Source organism: Anser anser (genome assembly GCF_964211835.1).
Source record: "Anser anser genome assembly, chromosome: 3".
NCBI lineage: Eukaryota > Metazoa > Chordata > Aves > Anseriformes > Anatidae > Anser > Anser anser.
Window position 1 is genome coordinate 62,064,592 of NC_139722.1, and position 19,312 is coordinate 62,083,903.

The following is a 19,312-nucleotide window of genomic DNA, read 5'->3' on the forward strand; positions in this document are numbered from 1 at the left end:
CACAATAATTATGCTTTAACAGATCAAACAGAATTCATTAAATAAAAGAATTGTTTATATATTGGATAAGAAACTGTTTTCCTTTACTTAAGCACAAGATCACAAATACTTTCAAAACCCACCACAAACATCTTCAGATGCAGTTCACATAAAACTAAAGGAAAGGATGCGCTCATTGAACACACACGTACCTTTTCATTTTACCAGCAAAACAGACGTTATTACTAACGTCCAACACTGTAGGTGAGCACTCACTTCAAATTCTGTTACAAATTACGTAGTCTAGCTCCTATGGTTCTCAACGTATTCTAGACTGAATGGAAAATAGCTAGGACCAAAACGTATTGAAATTTGTTTAAACAAAGTTTAATCTGTATCGTCGCTCTTAAAACTACTTTGAAACACATTCAGCTGAAGTTGTAAAGCATTAAAACCTCTTTCAAAAGCTATTCCTTGCCTTACTCTGAATTGACTATTTTTAATCAGTCTTTCTAAAATATTGTTTTATTTCTAACTAGTCTGAGGCCAAAGGAAATGGTTAATTCTCTTCAGAGCCTGTATCTTCCATGTATATTCTCAAAACAGACTGTTCTGACATGCTATATATTTAAGTGTACATGCAAAGTGCTGTGATGGCATCACTACTGAATGCAGCCTTCTGCAAACACCCACATGGCTCTTGCAATATATTCTGCAGACTCACAGAACTCTACCCAATGACAGGTGAGCCCATGTTGTTACTAGCCTCTCCTCATCTTTTCCCCGCTTACGTTTTCTTTCAGAGCAACCAATTCATCACCTCAATCCAGGGATCATTTTCTAAATGGGGTTCCAATTTGCTACCTATATCTATCCATTTAAAAACAAAGCATAAAGGACAAATAAAATCCCTCTGTTTATTGTCTTACTTTCTACAATATAAATATATATATATATATAAACTTCATTTATTTTACCTGTTAGATATGAGAACTGTTTTCATTTTATATACTTAAAAAGTGTGTGTGTGTAAGTGAGAGAGAGAGAGAGAGAGAGAGAGAGAGAGAGAGAGAGAGAGAGAGAGAGAAACTCCAGCTTTACAGCTGCCAGATGTCACTGCTCCAGTTAGTGTAGAGGCTAATCTAGGTGGCAGTGACAAAAAAAAATCAATTAAGAGCTGTGCTGACAGGTGGGGAAAGGCATAACATCTTTTTGTTTCCTTTCCCCATTCCCATTAGTATTATGAAAACTCACAGACCAACAAAAGACAGAAAACTTAGAAACATATGTCAATAGATCAGACTGTGAATGACTCAAAATACTACACTATACAGAAAAATCTGCCCAGGAAGATATAAGCTTTCCATCAGGAAGTATGCAATATTTATCTTTTTTACCAATTGTTTACTAAATGCTGGTCTTAAAAACAGTTATCCAGAGAAATAACTTCAGAGAGTTACACAATTCAGTACCATGCAGTTCCACACATACTGCTGCTGCTTCTTCCACAACACCAAGTGATTTTCCAGCAGATGTGCCAGCTCCAGGTATTAGGAGAAAGTTGGCTTCGCAAACCAAGAGTTGGTCACGTTCTTCCTCAACTGAGCAAGACAAATGGTCTAATGTGCTTAAACACAGTAACTTTCCTATCCAAGGACTGACACAGTTATCTATGGCTACTGCATCTGGTTGTCTCTGATTCCCCAGCCCAAATGACCAAGTACACCCTTGCAGCAGAGCTAAGTGAATGCTACCAGTGGAATGGAGCAAGGCTTGAATTCACACCTGTAGATCCACAAAGAGATATCTTCACTGCAACACCAGCTAATTCCAATCCTCATATAAGAGATCTCAGAATCAGACAGCACCAACATGAAAAACACTGCGCTTCTGGCAGTGCCACATCCCACAATATAATTACACCTACCATCAGCCAAAGGAATGCACAGAGATACTCATGCAAGGTTAGCCATCATTTTAATTCCTAGTTCAAGATGCACATGGATACAAACATGAATGTGTTCTGCATCTTAGAATAATCCTCCTGAAGGAACTATAGGGACAGTCTGTCGCTGTCTTTGAGGAGAAGAGTGTTTCCATATACATACATTCACCCTGTACTTTGGCATAACAAACAGGCAGAATTTGGCCCCTATTTACAAAAGATATAATGAAGTAAAAGCTATTGCATCACAAAAACAATAAAAAAATCTAACTTTTTAATTAGAGATTAAAATCAAATACATTTAGCAGCCTACACACCCACCTAATTATTTCTGAGTAATCTTATCAAATCATCATCTCACATTTTTCTTGCAAATGTTAAGTTTCTACAGTACCATATATAAACAATGCAAGTAGTAGCACGTGTCCCGAGCATTCTTTTGAAGTAAAGAACATATATTGAATCCATGCTAATCAGGAACGTGCTAATTTATAACAACCTTACATCATAATGGCATTAGATACAATTGAAAAATGAACAGGGGTTATAGTACCCGGTTGTTTCTTTCTACAGTGTAGAGAACGGAAAGTGACTGTACAGCAAACATCAATAAGCCTCTATAGATAACATCAGCATTCTGAAATCAGATTGGCAATATTATTTACAAGTTCTAGATAGCAGATAAAGATGCAAGGAAAATGCAGACTGTGACACATACTTCGTATTAATAAGGGTTATTTTTCTTCTAGTGCTGCAGATAGCCTGAGAAAGTAATTACTATTTTTGCTAAGCTCATCAGAACTATTTAAAAGGAAAAAAAACAAAACTAAATTTAATTTGAAAAAGAAACTTGTGTTGTATTATATTTAATAAAAAATAAAGCTTAATAAATAAATAAAGCTTAAATAAAGCTTGTGATGTTACCCTGTAGAAAAACACATCCAAGGAATAGAGCAACTGCAGCACCTACACTTGTGGATGCACATCACTGAAGAAATAACCTTCACTTTTGGTTTTGGTAGCATTTTTGCTTCTGTTATGCTGTATTAATTTACTCTCCTGCAATGACAGGAAATAGCAGGATATATGCCTATCTTTTTCCTAAAACATGTTATGATAGTCATGATCCAACCACACCTGACTAGAGAGAAAAAAATATTCTTTAATGAAAATTAAGCAAACAAGAAAAATAAAAGTTATTTACTCTGAGTGGTTCCTCTCGCAACTGAAATTCAGCAATAACCAGTTAATTATATCACACATTCTCTTTTTTTCTAATGTCAGTTAAAATAACTTCTGACTATGGTTCATACTGCATCTCCGATAACTCCAAATCCATATAAAAGCAGCAACTACTAAGTTTTCATATTCATCAGTAAGAAAAAATACATTGAGGTCTGAATATTCAAGGACAGGAAATTCTTCTCCATACCTTACTACAAAAGCATCCCATTTTTATATATTATGCACTGTGAAAGATATCTGGGTTTCTTTAAAACTGACTTAGCACTGCTAACTGATACACAAACATTTGTTCCATTGGAAGGACCAAACCACCATAGAAAACACAGAAAAATGCCTACTACTGTCCTAAAAGTTTGGAGCTCTGCAAGCATATACCTTAAGCTTTTTCACATAAAAGAGCATAGCTGTTAGATCTTCCTAGATGGTTTTTGCACATTTGCACACGCCAAGTTATCAGCTCAAGCACTGGTGATACAGACAACTCCAGACACACCTTGTTCTCGTCGCAGAATTCTTGGAACTTACCCTGAAAAGGATTTGTTTTGGTACGAAGAAAAGCTGATTTACAGAAAGATCCTTAATTCAAACCACAATTTAAATTGCTGAAGATCCTTTATGTATATGAGTAGATAAAAATGACAGAACTGTCCCTTATGCTCCTCAGCACAAGGAAAACAACTTTCTGATAAAGTACTGCTGTCAAGGTACACATGATGTGGTATATTGTAGTCATGCATTATAGGTATGCACTGCACTTCAGGTTTTCCAAGAGCTGCACAAATGTGTCTTCTCCTGTTAGTTCTGTTTTTTACACAAAAGCAGTAAAATCTGAAGCAACAAGTTAGGCTGTAAAATCTTTTAAGACTGAGTGAATACACACAAAAGGGGAAAAGCTACCACAAACTGATCTATATGTAGCCTAAAACCAAGGTTCTGAATTGATTTCTAGAATGAAAAATTCCAAGAATTCGGTGTGACTTGGAGTCCTTAAGAGATAAAAGCTAAGTTGGTTTTAGCTTGCACCTGGTTCACAATAGGAGTTCTTCCAAATGGGACGTGTATAATCAAGAAGTTAGCATTGGTGGTTCAGTGGTAGAATTCTCGCCTGCCACGCGGGAGGCCCGGGTTCGATTCCCGGCCAATGCAATGTTCTTTTGCCCAGAATGGTGGTGGAGCCACCATCCCTGGAGGTGTTTAAGGAAAGGTTGGACTTGGTGCTTAGGGACATGGTTTAGTGGGTGACATTGGTGGTAGGGTGATGGTTGGACCAGATGGTCTTGAAGGCCTTTTCCAACCTTAATGATTCCATGATTCTATGGACAGATTCTCCTGAATAAACAGAAGTGACAGACCTCACTGCTCAAGACATCCTTAAAGAAGACACTTCAAGGGCAAGACCACAGTATTATTATGGTGAACTCTGCTTAAATGTAGTTATCCAAAATGAAAATTCAAAGATGCAAAGAGCAGGGAAACACAGCCTATTTACTCTCTTCACCTCCAGAACAACAGAAAATATGACACCTTACGAAGTGAAACTAAGCAGTTACAGTCCTTGCCAGAAAAAAAAAAAAGAAAACGGGAATTGCTTCTTATGCTTTACTGGTGGATAGGGACAAACAGAAGCTTGGTGAAAGAATTCTCAAAACATCTGCTAGTAGTCAATTTATCACACCAAAAGATGTTCAATATAAACTAAGTAGGCTACAGTTTTCTGTTTCATTCTTTGGCATATTAGCTGCAGTAGTCTCTTTCCTTCGGCTAGTCAGGCTCTACATGGATTCTGGAAAGACCTGTATCAATATACGTATCACTGCAACAGACCTCAACAAATCTAGAAAAAATAAAAAGCAGTGAGGTACCAGATGCTATTAGAGTCAGCTCAAGTAGAGACAGTGTCCCTCTTTTCAAAACAGGAGATGTGGACAGTATAGGGAATGGGGATGCCATATGCTACAACCAGCCTCCAGATGAGATATGCAACATTTCAAATACTATCTGTTACACAGGCTGAATAAGAGTCTTCTGCGGAAGGACTGCCTTGCACGTTGGAGCTAGGCCTGAGGTCTACCCAGGAAACACTAAATTGTTTGTTTGAGGAAAACTGTAAAGAACAGATTCCACAGGTTCTTTTCTTCACTTGAGTGTGCCTTAAGATTGCAGAAAACTCCCAAATGAAGAAGTGATATGCAGAGTTTTAAGAGTTTCTACCACCTCATTTGAGTCAACGAGCAAATGAGTCACTGTTCCTTAAAACTTCCAGTGAGCAAGAGAGCAAGCTAACAGCGAGGAGGCAGGCTCTGCTGAAACTCTGGATCAAAGCGGCATGTTGAGACCAGCTCTGTAAGTATTACCAGTCACAAAGCTGTGTGACAACACCAATGGGCAATGCGTAAGTTATGCACCCATACACACTTTCAATTATCTGTACATTTTCCTAATGCTTTCCCAGCCACCATCCCCTATGATCAGTTTTTATAGGACCAAAATAATCAGTACTAACCTACCATGAGCTATATTGGTACCACAGTCGATGAATAAATTGCAGACTGTAGTATGGTCTACAGATTCCCATAGTTAATTTAAAAGTCATTACTTTAAAAAAAAAAATGTGAGGGAAGATGGCTCTCACTGAACTTGGTGCTTCAACAATGAGAATAAAAGAAGTTATACCTGAATCCATAAAAATACATTTCTTTCACACAGATAAAAATACAACTACAAAACTAGCAAAGCATATTTAGAAAAGCTGAAAAAGTATGTATGCAAAGGATCGAAAATGTATCTTAAAAATAAGGCGATTTTTAAGTGTACTTGTTTTTTGCTCGCTTGCCAAAACACAGAATAAAATCAAAGGAGCTTGGCGCCCTCGGGGAGGAAAGGGAGATGCCTCCCTCCTGTACACCATGGCTGCCACAGGGTCCTTTGCATAGTCCTTACAACTGCTCTGGAAATGACTGGAACTGAAGTACTAGAGCAATACATACAAGGATGAATTTACTCACCTTATTCCTGCATGCTTATTGCTACACAGATAGCATCCTTGCTGACCTGAACTTTCTTCTGGACAGAGAGTTGATGTTTTACTGCACAGCCCTTTGACATGTGTGAGAAGTGTTTCCACCTCTAAAAACAGCTAGAATTTCATTTAAGCATGCACTTTGTCAATATTTGCTGTCTTGCATTTCCATAGCTCAGAAAAATACAGACAAGCTCAGACTGAAAACAGTTAACAAGAGGTCTCTACTTAGGAATTAATTAGATTTGGTTGGTTTAGGATCCACATAATTGAGAAAGTAAGGGCACACTCAGGCCAAATCACTTTTGGCAGAGTCTTTCCACAGTACTACGTCACACCCTGATTTTGCAATCTATACCCACTGCTGCCAAACAGAGAGTAATGCTTCATTTAATCCACACCCTTGTATAATTTGGCTGAAAGTACTTCCTTTACCCTGAAGGCACAGCAGTAATTACCCTAACATACACCAATTTCAAGTAAATATAAATGGTGTTCTTCTGATAAAGTTTTTGGAATCTTCAAAGATTACTGTTATTGTGCTCTGTATTTAGCGTAATTTTTAGAGAAATATTTTAATTAACTTGCCTAGAAGAAACATGAAAAAGAACATATAATAAAGGAACATGTGTATCTTTGATCTCAGTATAAACAATTCTTGCAAGTTTAACTAGAAAATACAAACTCTTCTGACATTTATAACATCTTATCAATCAGATAGAGGAAACTGGATAACCAGCCTTTTAAAATTGAAGAACTAGATTGTCATTAATGTTAATGGTTTTGTCTCTGTGTCTTTGCTATTCTGTTGGAACATTTTTGTGGTTAGATGTATCTATTTATACATCTTTTGTTTTCAAATTAAAAAATCATTTTTACTATTCATTTTGTAAATGTATACACTCAGCTCTTCTACCTTTAAATAAGGTCCTGTATTTGTGCCTTGGGCCAAAACTCTGACATTGGCAACTGATACTGGCAGCAAAGCATGGGGGGGCTGCAGAGCTCTGTGGAAGTTCCTTCCCCGCCAGAATTTCCTGAGCAGCCTGTGAGCTACAGTGAAGACATGGCTGTGTCCTGGTACTCTTGACTTTTGTTTACTGCCAAAGTCAGCTACGAAGTAAGGCAAAGTATCCTTAAATTGCTCTAGTGACTGAGCAGAAGGAATAAAATCTAGGAAGTATGTGCAAAGGTTGGCTGCAGTTGACAATTGAGTCTTCGTAATCTATTTGCACTGAAGAAACTGAGACACAATATTCAAGTATTTGGCCTTCAAAATGTAAATTGTATAGCAAAATAGCTTATAAAGGAAAAAAAGAGGCATAAGAAGAGTCTTGTGATAGATGTGTCTATTATTTAAAGAAGGAAATTGATTTTGACAAAATATTTTAGGTTAAATCTTTCAGTCCTTTTACACCTCTATGAGAAAATAATTAAAAAATATATATATTCTTACTCTGTTCTCTTTACTATTGTCCCTAAGGGAAAGGTTAGATATAAGAATACCTTAAAATGAATGACCATTTTGCCCAGGGGAGTTCCCATTCAAATTAACACACAGACATATACAATAAACATTTTAGACCTAATGTTTTGCTCTTGAAAAAAATACCTACAGTGAAGCCAGGTAAATAAGTCAGCTAACACTTGCTGAAATCCAATTTGTGTGTTTAGCTTGCACTTTGTCTCTATCCAGTTCTCTTGTACTCTTTTGAGAACAAAGAAATTCTAGCAACTGGATGCCATCATCATATAATCATTAGAGACTGGTTCAAGTTGGAAAGGACCTTAAAGACCATCCAGTTCTAACCCCGCTGCCATGGGCAGGGACACCTCCCACTAGACCAGGTTGCTCAAACCCCCATCCAATCTGGCCTTGAACGCTTCCAGGGGCACCTACAGCTTCTCTTGGCAACCTGTACCAATGCCTCACCACCCTCTAAGTAAAGAATTTTGTCCCTATATCTAATCTAAACCTACCCCCCCCCCTTTTTTTTTTTTTTAAGCTTAAAGCCATTACCCCTTGTCCTATAACTACATGCCTTTGTAAAAAGTCCCTCTCCAGATTTCCTGTAGGCCCCCCCTTAGGTACTCAAAGGCTGCCATAAGGTCTCCCCAAAGCCTTTTCTTCTCCAGGCTGAACAACCCCAACTCCCTCAGCCTGTCTTCACAGGAGAGGTGCTCCAGCCCTCTGATCATCTCCATGGCCCTGCTTTGGACTTGCTCCAACAGATCCATGTCTTTCTTACATTGGGGGCCCAAGAGCTGAATGCAGTAGTCCAAGTAGGGTGTCACAAGAGCAGAACAGAGGGAGAGAATCACCTCCCTATACCTGCCAGTCGGATTTCTTTTGATGCAGCCCAGGATACTGTTGGCTTTCTGGGCAAGTACACCTTGCAGCCCAGAAATACTCACGTTGAGCTATTCATCAACCAACAGACCGAGGTCCTTCTCATCAGGGTTGCTCTCAATCCATTCTCCATCTAGCCTGTATTTGTGCTTGGAATTGCCCTGACCCAGGTGCAGGACCCTGTGTTTGGCCTTTTTGAACTTCATTGGGTTTGCACAGGCCCACCTCTCAAGCCTGTCAAGGTCCCTCTGGATGGCATCCCATCCCTCCAGTGTGTCAACCATGTGACACAGATTGGTGTTGTCAGCAGACTTGTTGAGGGTGAACTCAATCCCACAGTTCATGCCACTAGCAAAGATGTTAAACAGCACCAGTCCCAATACTGACCCCTGAGGAACATCACTCATCACTAGTCTCCATTTGGACATTGAACCGTTGACTACAACTCTTTGAGTGCGATCACCCAGCCAATTCCTTATCCACTGACTGGGTCCATCCGTCAAATCCATGTCTCTCCAATTTAGAGACAAGGGGCAGTCATGTGGGACAGTGTCAAATGGTTTACACAGGTCCAGGTTGATGATGTCAGTTGCTCTTCCATTACCCAGCAACAGTGTAGCCCTGTCATAGAAGGCCACCAAATTTGTCAGGCATGATTTGCCCTTAGTGGAGCCATGTTGGCTGTCACCAATCACCTCCTTACTTTCTATGTGCCTTAGCACAGTTTCCAGGAGGGTCTGCTCCATGATCCTTCCAGGCACAGAAGTGAGACTGACTGGCCTGTAGTCCTTCCTTTTTCTCCCTTTTTAAAAACAGGGGTTGTTTCCCCTTTTCTAGTCAGTGGGAACTTCAGACTGCAATGGCTTCTCAAATAGGATAAACAGTGGCTTAGCAACTTCATCCACCAGTTCCCACAGGACCCACAGATGCATCTCATCAGGTTCCACAGACTTGTGCACTAGCACACTAGCATACATATGAGGGTTTAACTTCCAACAACATTTCTGCAGCATCTCTGCAAAAATGTGAATTTTGTTACTTGATGTACCCTTTTTACCTACTTCTAAAAACCAAAAAAAAACCAAACCCAAACATGAAGAGTATTTTAAGAGCATTTGGATAATGCATAAATATTTTTTGATAATTGGTGTAGAAACTTACTTTATGGACTGGTTGAGACAGAAAAGGTACGTTTTGAATAGTTTATCAAATATAATTGAGGACTTAAATGTGAAGTCAATTTTGCTAACATCTTCAGAGAGCAAGAAAGACTTCTTTGAAGCTTTTGCTTTATGCAGGTGGAAAACACCTTTGACTGTCAGTTGTGTTAGCAGAGAGAAAATTTCTAATTGTTCTCAACCCTGCCAAAGCATTATGTTTTTTTGGTTTTGAGACTTTAAGATACAAGAACCATCATGTTTCTAGAACATAACATAATTGATTTTTAAAAGCAAGTTTAATTAACTAGTTTTATTGAAGTCAAAATTTTACTCAAAAGATCTATGTAATATCTATAGTTGAGTTTCAATCTACCACATAGTTAACAATTAGGGTCACTGCTAATTACAATTACTTATAGCCTAAAATTCATCTTAGACAACATACCCTGAACACAGTGGGAGTTACTGAAGAGTCACTGCTGAACAAAGCCTAAAAACGCATTTAATTTCTTTCATGGTATGCCACAGATCTGCAAAACCATGCCTTTGAGTGCAGGAAGGTGATTTCTCTGTGCAAAGATGTTTAAAATCTTAAGGAGGGAAGGAAGTGAACCAAAAAAATGAGATTTTAATATCACTCAATAAATGGATAATTTAAAGATGTAGCTTTTGCTACTTCCTTATTTATTTAAGAAAATAACAACTAGATAATGGCTTATACTGTAAGAAGATACAAGGATGAGTACATGATAAGGAAAAGGCAGGAATTGCACTAGCACACTGTAGTGCTGCAGAGTAGCATTATAAGATAGGTATAATAAAGTTAGCACTGAAGCATGAATGTAAGCAGAGCTATACAGCACAAGGAGAGTAAAACCTCAATTGTAGATACCAAAGATTTTTAGTCTTAGATTTTTTTTTTATGGAGTAGGTGACAGCTTTGTCAAGAGCATACAGGTAAGAATTTTGAGGCTTTGAAGAAGGATATTTTGGGGGTACCTGCTATAGACTGCCTGATCAAGAAGAGCAACTGAATAAAGCTTTCTTTAAACAGCAGGAAGGGTCACAATCATAGACCCTGCGTCTCACAGAAAATTTTAACCATTTTATATCTGCTTAAAAGACAAAAACATAGGCTACAAGCAATTCAGACTTCTTCAAAATACGCCTGAAAGACAATGTGGCCACTGGTCACAGCCAACATAGGCTAACTGTATCCTGGGGTGCATCAGGCATGGCACTGCTAGCCAAGTCAAGGGAAGAAATTGTCCCTCTCTTCTCTGGTGCTGCCTCACCTCAAGTGCTCTGTGCAGTTTTGGGTGCCACAGTATAAGAATGTAAAACCACTAGAAGGTGCCCAAAGGAGGCTTATGAAGGTGGTGAAGGGTCTAGAGGGCAAGGCGTATGAGGAGCAGCTGAGGTGCCTTGGTTTGTTCAGCCCCGAGCAGAGCAGGCTGAGGGGAGGCCTCATGGCGGCCTGCAGCTCCCTCACGAGGGGAGCGGAGGGGCAGGCGCTGAGCTCTGCTCTCTGGGGACAGCGACAGGACCCGAGGGAACGGCATGGAGCTGGGACAGGGGAGGGTCAGGCTGGGTGTGAGGGAAAGGTTCTGCACCCAGAGGGTGGTCGGGCACTGGGACAGGCTCCCCAGGGCAGATGTCACAGCACCGATCAGAGTTTAAGAAATGTTTGGACAACGCTCTCATACACATGGTCTGATTTTTTGGGAGGTCCTGTGCGGAACCTGAGCTGGATTTGATGATCCCTGTGGGTGCCTTCCAACTCAGGATATTCTATGATTCTATAAATGTGCTGGGGACAACTTTTTGATACAGATGCTAGACAGGCTAAGGTGGGCTGCATCTCTGACCCTGATAACAATTAATAAAGCAGAACTGACTGGAGACAAAAGCAGTCCTACCTCAGTGACCATGAGATAACTGATCTTGGGGGAAGTGAGGAAGGCAAGAAGCAGAACAAAACAAGAACTATGGGTTTCATGAAAGCCTACATACAGTGAAAGTGTGCGCTTCAAGTAAAGCTAAAATATACTATATATTTGAAAGGGCGCAGAACCCATCTGTTAAATAAGCATGCATGTTTAATGACACAGTAATGAATGTTACTTTCAATTGAAATCCTATAAAATCATTTACAGCTATTTCTACAAATATATCTGGATACAGTAAGATTTAAAACTCAGGAAAGATTTGCAGTATTACTGCTATCACTAATAAATCACAAAAGTAGATCCTCATTCCTTCCACTATTTCTACCTATTGGAAGACCTAGACAATTAAATTGTCATGTTAAAAGAAGAAAGTGCTGCATGCATCCAAGCTACTACACTGTCCATATCGCAAGACATCAACTACAATGTTAAGTTAGTAGAGCAAGAACATACACCAGTTACATAGCTAAAAAGATTGCTAGTAGGATTACATGCTACCTTTATAGAGTTCACTGTAATTAAAATTCCGCATTTTGCTTTGAAAAGCATTAGATACACAGCAAAAAGTTGATGGGGAGCATGAGAAGGAAGACAGAATAACTGCCTACATAGCACTCAGGAATATGTAACCATTCACTGGACTAAAATTAAGGATCCTTGTATTAGAGGCAGTTGATAATGTATTATTTTATGATACAAAAAACATATACGGTGTATAAACGAAACCAACATACGAAAAAATTTTGTGCTTCCAGCAGACTCCATACACGAGTAGATCTGTTTTAGTACAGATTATATAGAAGATTATTATATATATTACATATATTATACATTTATATATATAGAAGTATATATATTACAGTTTTTATATTATTCAAAAGTAAAACTAAACTGACAGTTAACAGCTACAAACATGAGCACCTATCTTCACACTTAATAAGAAATGGGGAAAGATGAACTAAATAAGTAAAGCTTTCTCATACATTTCAATAAAAACAATTCTCTCGCAGCAGCAGAACTTGAAGGACACCAAAATGACAGAAAAATCATTTAGGATTTGTTAAGATTTTCTTACAGGAAGTTTATTTCAGTTGTGCTCCACTAGACTTTTCATGGTCTTTTTCCCCTAGGAATCTTCATTTTCTCACTGCTTTCACTGACTGGTGAAAGACCATTAAAATTTACCTCTTTTCTCTATACTTCTCTTCCATAATTAATACCCTATATCTGAGGATCGTGTTAAAGTATTAATCAGTTATTGGAAACAACCGTTCTGGAAGCATGCATAAACATCTAGAGCACATATCTACATTTGATCATGCTATTTAAGAAGTTGCCATCAACACATTTATCTGTGCTTCTGCAAGCTTCAAGACACTGGCTTGAGCAATATTACACACTAAGTTGTCAAATGGATATAATGTTAATGTCCTTCAAATGGCTAGTCCACTTATTTTAAATAGAATAGATAGAATAAGTGGTTAAAATATGTAGAAAATAGAATATGTATGCTCTTTCTATAAGATTTTCATATGCTGGAAACAATATCTATTTCACAGCAGATGCTTATTATGGATTTTTTCCTAAAGTAGAAAAATGGAAATGCACAAGTTCATTGGTAGCTGACCATTTGTGCCGTGGCTGAGAGTGACTGTGAAACTAGTGGTCAATCTAGTGGTCCATGCCAAGGACTCATTCTTAAAAAAAACACAAAATGTAATCATAACATGATTTGCAAATTATGTTCCGTTATGAGATAATTCTATATAATTAGAGACTATTATTGTCTGTACTATCAACATTTTAAATCTCTATTACCTGTTTCTAGTTCACTATATATTCCCTTGTTCCCCTAGACTTCTTTTCACTCTTCTGAAGGATACAAAACAAAAAAATAAACACTTGGAAACTAAGGTTCCAATTTCCTGTCTTCATAGGTTCCCAAAAAAAAAAAGCATATGGAATTATCTATTTTGTTGTTAAACATTATGATTAGCAATGCAACAAGATATTATCAAAGTAGTTACATATCACAAAAACGTGGAGGTTGATTGCTTACCCTTTTTCTCAAAATCTTTGAACACGTTGTTTTAGGAGAAATTAAATATAAATTAAATACAACTGTAAACAGACTACTGAGCACTACTGCTCGTAAGTAAAATGCTTTTCTTATTATTGTTTTCCTCTATTAATACATACGCTTTTTAAAAATATGATTTCATTGTTTTGCAGTGTCTGTGCTCAAGATACTTCAAAACAAAGTGTTAAATTAAGAAAAACTGGCAATCACACACTGTTCTGGGAACTTACAGCATTAATAAGTGTACATATAAAAGAAAATGAACATTATGAAGGAACAAATATCAGTATGGGACAGTATCACACTGCACTTCATAATAAACAATATCACATAACAACCTGGCCACTCCCTGAAAGAGCTACAAAGCGAAGTTTATACAGACAGAAGAACAATCCTAGCAGAAGTTATTACTCATTTGCTAGAGAGAGTGATCAAATAAAGAAAAACATACCACTTTTAGCTGTGAAAGCATACAGAGGATTCAGTGGAGTGCTCAGAGTGCTCGGCAGTCTTAGCTTGGAGTGTGGTGACAGTGATGATGGCGCAGGAAGCAAGAGATTTGAGCTTGCCTGTAATAGGAAAGACAAATCAGAAAATGAAGTGTAATTTCCTGGGTTACTTGCTGATGCAACAGCTAAGACAGAAATAATTACTTATTTCAAATAACTATTAAATTCTAGGAAAAAAAATAAGACAAGTGGATGGAAAATAGCAATTTAGATGGGACAGTTTTTTGTTGTTTTTCTTTTTAACATTTGGAGAGAGCGTTGTGGAAGAATTATTGACCGAGCTACAAACTGAACTGCATGTTTTTATACGGGCATAAACTCTCAAGCAGTGAGAAGTGTAAAGAACTGCTTGAATTAGCATCTTGTTGCATCTTAGTATATAAAAATATAATGTCATTTACATATGGTTATAAACTGTAATATATAAAATAACTTCCCATTTTTGAGTAGTCAAACCATGCTAAATCTAAGAAGAGATTACTCAATATTAGTCTGAGAAAGAAAAAATAAAAAAGTTAAACCAGTCCTAACTCCAAACTTATTTCTGCAAGCCAATACAGCACACTTAGTCCAAAACACCAGGCACTTCCTTTATGTAAGCTACAAAAAAAAAAATACCTGCAGTCATAATTTCCATAATAACAAAGATAATATAGTTAAAATTTGATTTGCTGTGGAGTTTCTTGGCATACGTGCTTCTAGTACAAAGCGTAAACGTTTCCCAAACTTTACTCTTGACATATTATCCCACAGAGCCTATATAAAAAAATATGAAATTCTGAGTTTTTCACATAATCAAATCGAAAATTTTACTATTTGTTAACTGTTTTTACTGTCTGCCTTTGGTAAAATGTCCAAAAGAGAGGGAAAATAGACCTTAAATAAAAGATTTGTAAATTTCTTCAAACAAAGTAGATAAGAATGCTAATTTTTTTGAGAGAGCGTTATTTACATAAAACATAATTTTTAAACTGTTCAAAAATAAAGCCACTTACACACTGTAGAACAATGTGCATAGTTGCTTAATCTAACTAAAAGCCTTCTCTCACTTCCTTGCACTTCAGCAAAGTTCAATCAGACCCTTAAACTTCACTTGGGGGCCAAAACATAACAATGACATTTTTCAAATTTTCAATTTACTGGCTTGCTTTATTTAAAGAAACAAAGACAGTAAAACAAAGAGAGGTTTATTCCCAGAAATGATATAATTTATATAAATACTACTTCTGTCATATAATAAATGTTAAATAATTCAACAGGTTTCATTAAAGCAGGGTATTTGGGCATTGGCTGGTGTCCTGGGATGAAGGCAATACAGAACTAAAAATGTGTGTTGAGTAACCTGACTGGGGCATGGAGGATATCTGCTATCATCTCCTCCTTATTACTCCACTAGACCTTCATCTTACTGTAAAGTCATCTATTGAAAGAAGCATATGTTAAAAACTGCCTTTTACTAGTGGAGTACTCTCTCAGCAACTACATGTGATTGTTACGACTATATTCCAAAAGTGAATAGAAAGAAAAGCAAGACAAAATCAGATCAGCCAGGGAACATGATATAAAAGCTTTAAAGCATCTAGATTTTAGTGCCTTTGACTGAATGTTAATAAATACCAATTGTGAGATGTAAGCATGTTGGCAAGGCCTGGTTTTGTGAACAACAACAAAATCAATCTGCTTTTGGTACATTTACATATGGAAGCAACTAAGTTTCATTAATATAAAGTTTTCTGTGATACACACAAATACGGAAAGCCATTAACTTATGTGTTTACTCAAACACAGAAAAGTAATCTTGTTACGCAAACATGTTGAGCCCGGTTTGCTGGTGCTTCATCTCCTTTTATCGACTGTTCACTCTAGTGGGAGCCCTTCTGCAGGAAGACTGCAATTAGATCCCTCCTCTGCATGAATTTTGTGCTGGGTGCACACTACTGGCTTTTTCCTCACAACCAATGAAACAAATGCATGTTTTGCAGTCAGGTATGCTCATGAAACATTTTGGAATTCTCTTTCAAATTTGACAGCAAACAAATGGATTCCAACCCTACTAGGGAATAAAGACAGGTTGAATGCATCAGTCTTTGGAAATCTAACTAAACACAGCAGAGCAAACTATTCCAAACTACCACTTACAGACACTTCTCTGGCTCATTTTGGGGGGAAAGGGGGAGAGCAAAAAAACCAGGAGAAACTTTTTTTTTGATCACGATGCTTGAATGAAATGATGAGAGAGATTTAAAACCAGAGTTTGTAAATATTCCTGTACAGTATTTAATTCACTTCTTTATTTTCCTGCTGTTACCCAAATACTTTCATTAAACATGCCACATAGCATGCTTTGAAATCAAATGCACTAGACACATATATTAGAAGTGAATATGCTCCCTAAGATTTAAGAAAATCAGGCATTTAAAATGCAAAGCCAGTTCTATCTTACAACTCTTCCTCTCCAAGTCCTTAAAAGCAAGATAAAAACAAAACAAGAACAACAAAACAAAAACAACAAACCCACGACCCCCATGCTTTTATAAAAGAGAAATTTAAAAGACAGTGATAAATTTAAGAAGTCTGCCAAGAGGGATTCATTCCTCCCCTTAAGCACAGGGAAGCTCATTGCAGATGAGCTATACAAGACTGCCCATCTGAAGTAAATGTAGAATCAGTTTCATGACCTTTGTGCCACTAGCTCCCAAGTATTACTTAAATCTCTTAAAAGGCCCAAGGGGAGGACAACAAAAACAACACACCACCACCACCATAGGAGAGGAAGGAACTATTCAGATATTAAATGAGGACTAATGATTCAACAGAATTGTTTCCAGGTAAAGTTTAGCGTTCTATGAAGAGTAATTAATTTTCCTACAACAGACATCAGGCTACCTACGGAATAGGGTGAAGCAATCTTTTTTTTTTGAAATGCCTGCTGTGGGAAGGCATTGCTAAATACCTTTACAACAACGAGCAAAGTTGGCTAAGATAACCAACCATCAATCTAGTTTTTTTTCACAACAGGCTTCACTTGCTTCATGCAAAAACCACAGCTTTATCAAAGACACAGTTTACTATCCTGAATTGAGTAAAACTAAGTTATAACATTCACGTAGTTTTTGTAGCAATAAAAAGATACCTACATATTTTTTGCCAAGTTTAAACAAACATGATTTGCATTTTCTTTTTTGTTAGGGCAGCTCTATGCAAATTATGCAAATATGTGTTTTCAGTGGAACTAGTTTTCACATTAAAAGTGAACTGCATGAGACAAAAAAACAGAATACTGCAAGACTTGACAGGCTGACAACAGCCATTTCTTTTTTTTTTTTCTTCCTGAGAATGGAATTTTATGACCTTTGCAACCAATATAATCAACATTTCCATATGTACTTGCAAGTCAAATCAAGCTGGCCGGCTCTATACTGCCTCTTACTCTTTTAGTTTTAGTCTTCCCTTCTGAAACTTCAGGGCTCTAGGATGCTGTTTTTAAAGACAATTTTAAAAATGTTAAATTCCTTAAGATCGTGGTTTAAATAAGAGTTAACAACTGAATCTGATACAAAACCAAAGCAAATTCTATTCTTCTAGCACTGAGAAAAATACGTAAGTGATAATGTTTAAATAGTACGATACAATTTTTAAATTTGCAATGTAAGTGTGAAGCAAGTTTATATCTAGGTAAAAGTGTATTTATTTCTATCACAATAGTTTTAGAAGATGTCCAGCAAAGGCTGGAATTTTGTTGTGGCAGGCATATTGCAATCACTCAGACAAATCTATTCTACTCATAAGTAACTTCTAGTCTAAATGTGAAATACCAAAATTGTGAAGTCAGTTATCACCCTCTTACACATAAGTAAAATTAAAACACACTGACTTTGTCAGAAGTAAGCTTGTTCCCCTGATGTTCCCTGCAGTCTTCCTACTCTGATTATTCCGATCAGGAACTCATCTAGATTATAACATAGCTCCCCTGTGACTTGTGTGCTTTATTGTTTTTCCCCATAGAAGCCCAGAAATGATTAGGGCATACATGTGGAAACTGAAGCTAGAAGGTGCTCAATCCTACAGTTTAGAGATAGCCATTGTACAGTGTAGATACAGCCATTGCCTACAGCTGATATATCTCAGCACACGGTAATTTTATATATATATTTTCAATTTCTGATTTCTGCCAGAGTTCCTGCATTTCAATTACAGGCTTACCACAAAGAAATATATTTTTTTAATTTTAAGACTTTTTTTTATTGTTAAGAATTACACATTTGAAGTAGTAGGCTATTATTTAAGCCACAAAGGAAACCAAATTCTTTGTACAAGGCACAAAACAGTTAAATACAGGTTACACTACACAGACTTACTCAATCATCAAGCACTGAGAGTATGACCTTTCCTGGATTGGACAAAACTGGCATTTCGGCATGAGAACATGCCTGGATATACAAGTTAGCAGAACTGGCTAATGTCATCAGCAATAGCAGTACAAACTAGGTTTGTTAGCTTAATAAAAGCCATATGTAAACTGTGGACTCTTCCAAGGTTGGTTTTGAATCTTGCTATCAAAGATGATATGACCAGGGGAAAAAAAAAAAAACATGACTTTTCTTTACTAGTTACAGGAAAAAAAAGGGTATAATTTTCTTGGAAATGGAGATGGATTTAACTTGTATCCCATTATCCCATTCAAAACACACCCAAAGATTATGTTACAATTTTATTTCTCTTCCTTCTAAGAAAAATAGACACCAGAAACTCTTCTCATTCACAGCTGCTCAAATACATACAGAAACCTATTCCTCTGCATTTGGTGATAAAAAGACATTAGGACATAACTCTAAACACAGCACACAGTTTCAGGTAATCGTGTAAATACTCAGACATTTGTAAGCCCCCTCCCCCTTTATTCACCTCAACTAAAGCATCTGGGTATACTCTAGGCTTTCCCAAGCATATGTAAAATCTGTTTTAGGTAGATTTTTCTGATTTGTTTTTCCAAGAAGATATTCAAAAGGTATATTTTCTGTGAAAACATCATTATCATTCCTATTATTCTAAAAAACAAAAGAGTAACTTTCTTTA

The 19,312-nt window shown here is 37.1% G+C and overlaps 1 protein-coding gene across 5 annotated transcripts in view; it reads right to left on the reverse strand.

The window, feature by feature from the left end:
- Positions 1-19,312, reverse strand: part of AHI1 (Abelson helper integration site 1) — a 98,060-nt gene that overhangs the window by 31,806 nt on the left and 46,942 nt on the right. For all 5 annotated transcript variants that reach the window (XM_083829367.1, XM_083829363.1, XM_083829364.1 and 2 more), the window contains one exon: positions 14,179-14,296. In XM_083829367.1, the coding sequence (XP_083685493.1) occupies positions 14,179-14,296 (118 nt within the window). The remainder of the gene's footprint in view (positions 1-14,178; positions 14,297-19,312) is intronic.